Source organism: Scyliorhinus canicula, chromosome 7, assembly GCF_902713615.1.
Source record: "Scyliorhinus canicula chromosome 7, sScyCan1.1, whole genome shotgun sequence".
NCBI lineage: Eukaryota > Metazoa > Chordata > Chondrichthyes > Carcharhiniformes > Scyliorhinidae > Scyliorhinus > Scyliorhinus canicula.
In genome coordinates, this window is record NC_052152.1 from 187,250,072 (window position 1) to 187,261,401 (window position 11,330).

The following is an 11,330-nucleotide window of genomic DNA, read 5'->3' on the forward strand; positions in this document are numbered from 1 at the left end:
CAGTCGCTCTCACTCAGTTTCTGTAACAAAGGAAAAAATACCAATCAACGTGGTTGTGGTTTTCCCTGGATTCAGACACCAATGTTTTTTAAAAACATTTGTATTTGTATTTTAAATTTAAACACAGTAATACTTTACGTTTGATATTTACAGCATGTGTGCTTCTTATATACATTTTGATATTGTCTGTCTTGGTACGTAACCCCCCCCCCCCCCCCCCCCCCCCCCCCCCCCTCCCCGGGTCCCTCCTTGGTATCCCCCTTTTTCGTTCAGGACGTACTGTCCCCTGCACCAATTCCCCCCCCCCCCCCCCCCCCATTCCCTTTATGTTTCCTGCTGCCTGCTTAGCGGGTTGGGGGGCCTTCCGCCCCCCTCCCCATCCCTGCCGTGCTTCTCCCTGTAGTTCCCCTCAGTTCCCTTCTCTCTTCCTCCCCCTCCCCCCAGAGTTGTGTGTTCCTGTCTGTCTTCTTCCATCTCTCACTTTTTCCCCTACTCGCTGTCGGCTTTGAACAGGTCTTAGAACAGACCGACAAATGGCCCTCACGCTTTGAGGAAGCCTTCTTCCGACCCTCGGATGGTGTGTTTGATCTTCTCTAAATTGAGAAATTCCACCAGGTCTGCCAGCCAGTCTGCAGCTGTGGGTGGTGCTGCTGATTGCCAGCTGAGCAGGATTCTCCGGCGTGCGATTAGGGAGGCGAAAGCTAGGGTGTCGGCCCTCTTACCCCTCTTCCCCATGTGTAGTTCAGACACCAATGCTGAGTAGAACACTTTGCTGTAAAGCTTGCTGCGGTCACCATTGTGTATCTGATTTTAAAAAATAAATAAATATAGAGTACCCAATAATTTTTTTCCAATTAAGGGCCGATTTAGCATGGCCAATCCACCTATTCTGCACGTCTTTGAGTTGTGGGGGTGAGACCCACGCAGACACGGGGAGAATGTGAAAACTCCACACGGATAGTGACCCGGGGCGGGATCAAACCCAGGTCCTCAGCGCCACGAGGCAGCAGTGCTAACCACTGTGCCACCGTGCCGCCCATACCAAATATTTCCAAAAGTAATTTGGTATCCTCTTCTGGAACTGGATTTCAGTCTTTCGAAAGAACAGGATCCAGAGTTGCCTCTTGGCATTAATTTAAAATAGCTTTTTCTTCGGTGTTTTCTGGAAACTAACTTTTTCTATCTTTTAAATTGGTGGCCTGTAATGAACTCCAATTGGCTTTATTGGTTGGCCAATTGGAGTATGAGCTCCCTCAATGATAGCTCATTGAGGGGGCCCATATAATCACCTGTGTAGGCTTTGTGAGCCAGTCTTAAGTTGACTGGACTGCTAGCAGCACTGTTTTGTAGCTGCTCCTGTAATATCGTTATTGTAACTAAATATTGGTGTGGTGACAGAACTCCTGCCTCCCGTGGATTACTGCATGGCCTATAGTTAGTGTTGAAACTTGTGAAGTAAGGCAGGCCCCGCAGCTTTTTTGGTCTGTATGATCCGTAGGATTTACCTACTAATGTTTTGGGAGATAATAAATTTCATGTTTTCTGAAATAAATGGACTTGAGCCACTTTGGGATTTCAAAGGGTAAAGCTACCCTCAGATTCACTAATGGGATTAATAAAATCAGCGAGATGCGAACGCGGAAGCAGAAGTGCCACATTTATCCAGTAAATACTGCTGTTCAAAGGGTGATGCGAGACGCATTTAGACACGGCAGAACCCAGCTTTGCTTATGGATTAATCAATTGCCCGTAAGTGCTAAATACTGTCATAAACTGTAGAGCTATAAAATGTTTATTCTCCAGTCCAATAGTTATGCTGAGATGCACCTGTACAAGGATCATAGCAATAATATACAAAATATTCCTCAGTAGAATATATTGTATAAACCAGGGGTGGGCAAACTTTTCCGTGCAAGGGCCGCATTCAGAAATTCACAATTCACAAAGGGCCGCATAGTATATTAAGTAAAATAATTACTTCACCCGGTTATGATTGTGGGCGCCTCATATAGAACATAGAACAGTACAGCACAGAACAGGCCCTTCGGCCCTCGACGTTGTGCCAAGCAATGATCACCCTACTCAAGTCAACGTATCCACCCTATACCAGTAAGTAACCCAACAGCCCCCCCACCCATTAACCTTTAAAAAAAAATTTAAAAAAAAAAAAAAAAAAAATTTTTTTTTAAAACAATTTTTTTTTTTTTTTTTTTTAATGACTTGGTGGGCCGCAGAAATACCTTTGGCGGGCCGCATGCGGCCCGCGGGCCGTAGTTTGCCCACCCCTGGTATAAACAGTGGAGCAATGGGTTAGTTCCTTTTTTTCACTGTGCACCCGAAGCTGGTGGTATTTTCTTTCACCAACACATCATTCTTCTACTTCTTCCATCTAAGCTGGAACTATTTTATACCTTTGCCAAAAGGTTTTGCTGCTTTCCAATACCTGACCAATGCTAAATATATCTAAGAATGGCTTCACTTCCTCCCCACACCTTAATCACTTGCCGGTTGCTCAGTTTTTCTTGTTACTGTTCATGGATGATTGTCTAAAGGAAAGTTATGCACAGCGATAATTGTTTAGAAAGCTTCACACCTTGAGCTGCATGTATTTATGAGCATATTATGAAATCTTGGTGCCTAAAATTTGGTAGCATTTCTTCTTTTGGCACATGGATGCACAGATTAATTTTGCGTCGGGCTTTCCACTTATTTCTCTGTGTCCCCAGTGAGGGAGGGACATTTGGTTTAGGTGCTTCAGGTTTTGGAGCACTGCAGCAGTTGCCACCTCCCTAGAACATAGGAGGCAACACCAGAAAGCAAACAGAAATTTGATTCCCCTCCATCTTCTACATGTCGAATTCCATCATGTTTTTCTCCTGACTTCGCAGATCGCAGCTGGCATGGCATATGTAGAAAGGATGAATTATGTTCACAGAGACCTACGAGCAGCCAACATTCTCGTGGGTGAAAGCCTTGTGTGTAAGGTTGCTGACTTTGGCTTGGCTCGATTGATTGAAGACAATGAATACACAGCTCGGCAAGGTTAGTGCCAGATCATGAAAATTGCGCAACTGAAATATCCTATCAGGATCAAATACTCAGAGTTTATAGGTTTGGATGATTATAGATATATGCAGTGTAACTAATATAGGACTTGACACTCCTGCTTTGAGACATTCATATTTCCTAATACTCAGTTAAGAACCTCCCAAATATTGACACTTGGATTTTATAGTAACACATGATGATGTTTAATTGATCTCATAGAATCCCGACAATGCAGAAGGAGACCATTTGGTCCATCGAGTGTGCATCGACCCTCTGAAAGATCACCCCTCCTAGGCCAATCTCCCATCTTATCCCCGTAACCGTGTAACTCCACCTAACCTTTTGGAGACTAAGGGGCAATTTTAGCATGGCCGATCCACCTAACCTGAACATCTTTTTGGACTGTGGGAGGAAACCGGATCACCCGAGGAGAATGTGCAAACTCCGCACAGTCATCCAAGGCCGGCTTCCAGTCCCCCCCAAAAATCGGCATCAATAAAACCAATGTGAATTTTCCATTGCTCAAATGTGCCTCTTTGACTGAAATTCCCAATTTATTGCTGATAGTCTGTTCCTTGGACAAGTCCAAATCCATTTTTTTGAGGCTGTAAAGTAATCTCGTGTGTGGGTTTAGAAATAGGAAACTTTCACTCATTCCACGAGTCCGGCCTGGATTCGAACTCTGACCCCAGGGGTTTAAACCAATCTTTTCCCATATTGCTTCCTTTCTCAAGGTTTTTCCCTCCCTTCTTTCCACTACAGTTCTTTTGACTGCACTGTGCTTAATCGGATCTGGTTGGTTAATATGCTAGATGGAAAAGCTGTATTTTTATTTCCATTTGCCGCAAGGCTGCAGGCACACTAAACCAGATAAAGTCACACATTGCTTCAAGCCACAATTTCGTCTTGTTCCAATGACCTGATCGTATCAAGATTTCACTGCGTAAAATGAAATGAATTATTTAAAAACCTTGTGGATTCTGCAACTGTATTTCATATAAGCTCATCTAATCTCTCAAAAGAACAGATTATAGTGATTGCTGAAAAAATCATATAGTATTGTATGAAACAACATTACAAATGCTGGTTTCTATTAAGGTGAATCAATAATTGCTACAAAATATGCATTGAGAGTCTGAACAGTATATTGTAGAATTTATTTCTTCCCCAGCTTTGCTGATGTTCTGTATATGCATTTTGATACTTGAATCTTCTGCCCTGAACCAAAAATCTTTACACCCCGCCAACAAATAAACAGGAAAAAAATACAGATCACAAAACGACCTCACCTTTTATATTTAAAAAAAGTAGCTGTATTCCTCTTTCTTGCTACATATCAGCAGTTATCCTTGTTGGCGCACCATAGGTAAAAGAATTGGGCCGGAATTTTCCAGCCATTGGGATTTTCTGTTCCTGCTGGTAATGTCACCCCCCCCCCCCCCCCCCCCCTCCCCCCCCAGCCCGCAGGTTTCAATGGGAAATCCCATTGACAAGCGGCAGGAGCAGAGAATTCCGCCACCAGCGAAAGGTGCGCCCCCCCAAGAAACACGCGGCTGGAGGAACGGAGGATCCAGCCCATATTGTGCTAATTGATTACCTTGTTTCGAGGGCCAGTTTACTGGCTCTTGATGGCAGCAGATTGGCTATCTCTGAGTTGGAAGATCATAGATTCAAACCCCAATCCAGTGCTTGAGCTTGAAAATTAACATATCACTCCAATGTCATAATGATGGGTGCCATCCGAGGCGTCATCCTTTGGGTTAGATGCAAAACCAACGCCTGTCTGTGTATTCTGCTATTTCATCTGGATGTTAAATATCACGTTGGGCAGCATGGTAGCACAGTGGTTAGCTTTGTTGCTTCACAGCGCCAGGATCCTCAGGTTCGATTCCCGGCTTGGGTCACCGTCTGGCCACGCCAAATTGCAACTGGCCACACCAAAAGAATTAAAATCAAATCATGTAGGAGTACGTCTGGCTAACGACAGGCATTGTTAGATGCCCTGCTGAAGCAAACAATGAACACGGCGTAACATGTCTCTCCTCATAAAACCTGTACCTTCTAACATTCAATGCATAACATCTTGGGAAATGTAGGGAAAAATAAGTGAAAGTGATTCCAAGGCTGTAACCTAATTTTAGTGTTCACATGACACAAAGAACTGTTATAGTTAATATTTGGAAGCAAGGTAGTACAGTAGTTAGCACTGTTGCTTCACAGCACCAGGGTCCCAGGTTCGATTCCCGCATTGGGACACTGTTTGTGTGGAGTCTGCACGTTCTCCCCGTGTCTGCGTGGGTTTCCTCCGGGTGCTCCGGTTTCCTCCCACAAGTCCTGAAAGACGTGCTATTAGGTGAATTGGACATTCTGAATTCTCCCTCTGTGTACCCAAACAGGCGCCAGAATGTGGCGGCTAGGGGATTTTCACAGTAACTTCATTGCGGTGTTAATGTAAGCCTACTTGTGACAATAATAAAGATTATCATTATTATTGAAAATACATGTGTGTTCTTAATCATTTTCTTTATTCATTTGGTTTTATTTGGTGCAGGTGCCAAATTCCCAATCAAGTGGACAGCCCCTGAAGCTGCATTGTATGGCCGTTTTACCATCAAGTCAGACGTGTGGTCATTTGGAATTCTAATGACTGAACTAGCTACAAAGGGGAGAGTGCCATATCCAGGTACATTTCAAATTCCAAAATTGCTGACTTCTTATTTTCCTGAAAGCCGCAAGTTGTGATACGCGTCTCCATCACTTGTAGCTGGCATGTTGGTGTTACCATGATTTGCCTGCAATACATGGAGGTTGATGAAACCAAAGGGTAGTACCCAAAATATCTGTAAAAACAAAGCACAAAATCCCACTTAGCTCCCCCCCCTCCTTCTAACTGGTAATAGTTGTAGCCAGAATTTCATCACTAATTTGAACAAGCTGATTGGAACCGCTTGCGACCCAACTTTGCTTCACATGAAATATTTAAATTTGGCAAGTGCATTCATCATTCATTCATCTGTCCAAAATAGTGGCCATGTTTTTTTTAAATTTAGCGTATCCATTTATTTTTTTCCAATTAAGGGGCAATTTAGCGTGGCCAATCCACCTAACCTGTACATCTTTGGGTTGTGGGGGTGAAACCCACGCAGGCATGGGGAGAACGTGCAAACTCCACACGGACAGTGACCCAGGGCCAGGATTCGAACCCGGGTCCTCAGCGCCGTAGGCAGCAATGCTAACCGCTGTGTCACCGTGCTGCCCAAGTTGCCATGTTTAATGCGTTCTAAACAGTGACTGAAATCATCCGGCCGTTCCTGCCAATGGGATCCTCGATTTTGCCGAAGGCAACCCCTTGCCCCTCGTATTTGAGTTGTGTTAGTTTCAGATTTTGCACTTGTTGAATAGTAACTGGCAAAACCATTACTCTGCAATATTCATTGAAACCTGGGTGGCACGTGAACACACTTGAATCAAAGAAAAGCTACTCGGAATCTTGTATATTTTGAGCTCTTTCACTCAGTGGTTTTCAATTACATTCCTTCTATTACTGATTGCTGTTAACACTGACGCACATTTTACGGCAATAAATCTGAAGAGGTAGCATTGTCATTGAAGGGAATGAACGTGTGAGTGACCCCCTCCTCCATGCTGTGCAGGCCAGAATGTTTCCCAACAGCAGTCCCCTCCACTCCGAGTCACACTTAAACTGAATAATCAGAGACCGGAATCTGACATCTCCCAACAACCTTTTCACACCAGCAATGCAACTACATTTTTAACGTGCAAATATTCTTGTGAATCAGGAATGTGTTTCACAAAAGATTCCCGAGGGAAGAGTGGGATGGGTGGTTTAATCTGGTTATACAGTTGGTAAAGTAAGTAAAGATTTACCGTGGGCAGCACGGTAGCACAGTGGTTAGCACAGTTACTTCACAGCTCCAGGATCCCAGGTTCGATTGCTGGCCTGGGTCACTGTCTGCGCGGAGTCTGCACATTCGTGTGATTGCATGGGTTTCCTCCGGTTTCCTCCCACAGTCCAAAGACGTGTAGGTTAGGTGGATTGGCCATGATAAATTGCCCTTAGTGTCCAAAAATGTTGGATGGGGTTACTGGGTTATGGGGCTACGGGGATAGGGTGAAGGCATGGGGTTAAGTGGGGCGCTCTTTCCAAGGGCCAGTGCTGACTCGATGGGCCAAATGGCCTCCTTCTGCATTGTAAATTCTATGATTCTATCAAGTTTTTCAAATGTGTACATTGTGGTCGGAATCTTTTTTTTTTTGCTGGTGGTGAGCTTGCCACAGGAAGGTCGTATAATTAGGCAGGGTGGTAGCACACTAGAACCATGCGGCCAGTTTTCAGCTCCAGGGAGGGGTGGGTTGTCTCGGTCAAAGGCATTCAAAGGTACCTAATTGTAGGGCGTGACATCTGGAAGTGGGGTGGACCTGCTGAGAGCTACACCCCTGCCCTGGTTACTGACCCTCCCTGCTCCCCTCTGCCTGGCCTCCCTGTCTTGTGAACCACCCTTCCCTACCACCCGCCAATTATGGCCTGGCTTGCTCTGCGATCCCAGACTCCAGTGCCCATCTTTGCTGCAGCAACAGGGCCTCCCAGTGGTGCTGTTGAGCACAAGTGTGCAGCTCTCTATAGGCCCATGGCACAGTTTGTGTGATGTTTGTATTATTTAAATTGGTTGTGGAAAGATTGGGTAACATTTCAACGTTAAAGGACCTTTTGGTGTAGCATTAGAGCACAAATGACGCACTCACTGCTCCTCTACACTCCATAATGACTTGGTGCTTTATGCATAGTTTTTGCCAGTGCGCAGGTTCCTCTGTATTACAATTTGAGCTCCCTGCTGACTGTTTCAGCCAATAAACTGTTGTCTTGTTACGTAGTTGACTGAAAATAATTCTTTAGTTGAAGTAGTTTAGTTTAATAATTGAAAGAATATAGTTATTGTTCAATCGCTGATGCAAACTGTTGCTTATTAGGCAGGGTTTTTATACTGCGGATTTGCATTTAGTCATTTCCAGCTTGTGATAAAAAATGAGGGGGTGGGGGGGCGATTTTCAGCACCCCCAGCACAGTGTGCTTTGTGGCAACGGAGACGGCCAGTGAAGATCCAATGAATTATTATTTTGTAAACCAGTCGCTCTTATTTGGATAAGCTCTGCATATTTTCAGTGTGCAGCTGAATTTGTGTACCTGGTTACATCGCTAACTATAAGTGGTCCCACGCCTTACTGCTCCAATCATTGGTTGGAATCTGAACTTCACTTCTTGCCCTTGTAGGTAGACTGAGCTGTGAAGCAGGTGATTCACATCAGTTTAGTGTGAACCTCTGATGGACATCTTTTTATTTTATGAATGAAACAAAACTAAGCACTTTGATGGGCTGGTTATTTTATTGTGTGCGCTGAACTGAATCTGGCGTGGCATTACATACAAACGAGCGTAAAACTCCACATCCTGTGACTGCTGAAGCCAATCTGGCACGACTGTTTGAAAACCAGCTGTCCCTACCTGCAAAATAGCTTAATAGTAACTATTAAGTTACTAACTTAATCAGTTTAGATAAATCATCATGATTCAAGGTGAATGCAGTCTGTATTGAAGGGCAGGGGAGTTGTAGTTTAGTGGTTCCCTGGAACTGCATGAATGAATTATAGAACAATACCCGAGTCTTGCTCAGGGCAAGCTTGCTGTTCTTCCCGCTTAAGACGGATTATTTCCCAAAAGCAGGTTGCTTGACTCTAGAACTCTTATTCTTGTTAATTTCCTTTGGTTGGCAGGAATGGTGAATCGGGAGGTGTTGGATCAGGTGGAACGTGGTTATCGAATGCCATGCCCGCCTGAATGTCCCGACTCTCTTCACGATCTCATGCTCCAGTGTTGGAAGAAGGAGCCAGAAGAGAGGCCGACTTTCGAATACTTACAGTCCTTCCTAGAAGATTACTTCACTTCCACGGAACCTCAGTATCAGCCTGGTGAAAACCTATAGGCCCCGCCGATACATGCAACACCAGAGACATTGTGGGGCTGCAGAATGCAGAAATTTGCTCAGCCTAGCTACACACAGCCCTTAAATCTGCTTAATAACTGGAATTCCTGTACACTGTGCACTAACTCATTCCTGCATTTGTTCCACAGATTGTTTGGATAATGTTGTTGATGAGGCACTCTAGGTATTTAAGTTGCATTTCACCCACCTTTTGATTGGCAGGATTCCGACTAAAGGGGCAATGAAGAGTTTCCTGGTGCGGGCAAAGCAAAGCCACACCAGCAACCGAGAAATTCTGCCTCCGTAATTATTCCCAACTGTATCCCGAGTTTATTAACGGTCCCTTCCGTACTTTAACAACAAAAGCAAGTCAAGTACAATGCAAGTCTTACTTTCCAGTAGTTTTTTAAAAAAAAATTAAGCTTGTAGTCTGAGGAAATATAATAGCTCTGCCTAGGATTTAAACAACCCCGAATTATATCTTGTGCATGTGGTGCTAGGTTAGTTCATCTACAAGTTAACAAAGAACGTATTTATCTACAATTTACTTAACTGGAAATTGCAACCGCGTTCAGATATTTTGCACATTTCCATTTCATTCATTTGTGGTACAATTTGCCATTGGTACCATGCAATATTATTTATATTTTAATCCATTTTATGCGAATCACGTCAAATTAATTCTGATCGGTGCGGTGGTAAAACCTGAACCATTTCAGTGTTTTCTGTTTACTCTGATGTGTATATAATGTTTTGTTTTGATGAGAGGAGCTGAAACACTGGTTAAGTTGCCATCTTTTATGACTTGATATAGCAATAATGTGAACAAGCAAGAGAAAAGTGTTGTGCTTCTTAAGGAAAACGTGGGTAGGTAGGTTACTTTGCTCCTGTTAATATTACTCCTGTTGGTTTATAGAAGGTGAATTTTGCAACCGTATAACGTGCATCACAGTTTCACCTCTACAGTCTTGCACTCAGCCCATTACATTGAGTTGTCCTCATGACCTCCCTCTGGTGGTCATCCAGAATATGAAACAAACTTCTGTTTCCTAGGCTGTTTCCTGTGCCATAACGTATACTTGATACATAACTGATGTCACTGTACAAGTGAGATATTTACAGAGTATTACAGGATAAGCAATCCAGCCTCCAATTATTATTTTGCTTATTTGAAAGCCAAATTTTGTAAAGTTTTGACCACTGGAACATCATTGGGTGAATATTCAAGTACGCATTTGTTTAAAATTCCTTTGTACCACATGTTACGTGGATGAATGGAGATATCAACCACTTTATCTTAAACCAGTTAGAAAAATAATTTTGTATTAATCAGCACTGATATTTACAGTGGAACTTTAAGGCTTTATATTTTAATATGTTAAACCTTTTCACAGGCTCTGTGCACACGATACAAGAATTGTACATCAGGATTTTGCGCCCCCCCCCCCCTCCTATTTCCTGCAGAATGTTCCAACACATGCTTCATTAAGTGATGAGGATTGGTTTCTGCTTGTGATTGTGAGCCTCTTAGATGAGCAATGATAACCTGCTTTTATGATTTCCCACTCAAAGCTGTTAACTGTGAGGTATGGGGAAATTAAAGGGCAGTAAGTCATCATTGGTTTTCCGTACAGAAAAAAATGCATTGGGCTGCATTATGAAAACAAGAATCTTTTATAATGCAACAGTGTAGAGATCTGTTTTAATTCTGTCTCTTTAAAAGATCACCTTCAATTTATTTGATTCTTGTTGCATCATGGCATTTGTATAAGCAACATCTCCACAGTTTTGTTACTATTGGATACTGTGATAATTTAGAAAAAAACATACAAGTTCCGAAAACCTCCCAATAAAAATACTCGAACAGTTTTACAGTCCTAACTACTTGATTCCCATTCACTTTGGTTGCATTAGTTCCTGAATTGCCCCCACCCTTAACTCCTGTTGAGAATGGTGTTGTAACTGTGCCTCTATCAGTGATTTTTACTATTGATAAGTTTGTAACCAGTATCCACACATTGCTTGCATTAACAGCTATCTTCATAAAAATGGAAGATATTTTCAGTAACTTTGTTTGGTTGGGAAGAGCAGACTTTGCCCGTAAGTCTTTAGGTGTGTGTAACATTCACCTCTTCAGTTGTGCAGTAGAGACTTGGCCTAAATGGAAAACTGAGAAAGGATTGATCCCGTTGAAAATGAAAATTCCAAACCTCTCATCTTGTCTTCATATTCACCCACTTCAGCTGAGCAATCTTGCCTGCCAACACATTGAAAGTGAACACT

The 11,330-nt window shown here is 43.1% G+C and overlaps 1 protein-coding gene across 3 annotated transcripts in view; it reads left to right on the forward strand.

Moving 5' to 3' along the window:
- The window catches only part of LOC119969619 (proto-oncogene tyrosine-protein kinase Src-like), a 195,677-nt gene extending 184,753 nt beyond the window's left edge, over positions 1-10,924 (forward strand). For 2 of the 3 annotated variants that reach the window (XM_038803493.1, XM_038803494.1), the window contains 3 exons: positions 2,889-3,042; positions 5,600-5,731; positions 8,839-9,047. In XM_038803493.1, coding sequence (XP_038659421.1) covers positions 2,889-3,042; positions 5,600-5,731; positions 8,839-9,047 — 495 coding nt within the window. Of the gene's footprint in view, positions 1-2,888; positions 3,043-5,599; positions 5,732-8,838 lie in introns of all 3 variants that reach the window. The other variant, XM_038803491.1, reaches the window with a different exon arrangement.
- Positions 10,925-11,330: the final 406 nt, after the last annotated feature.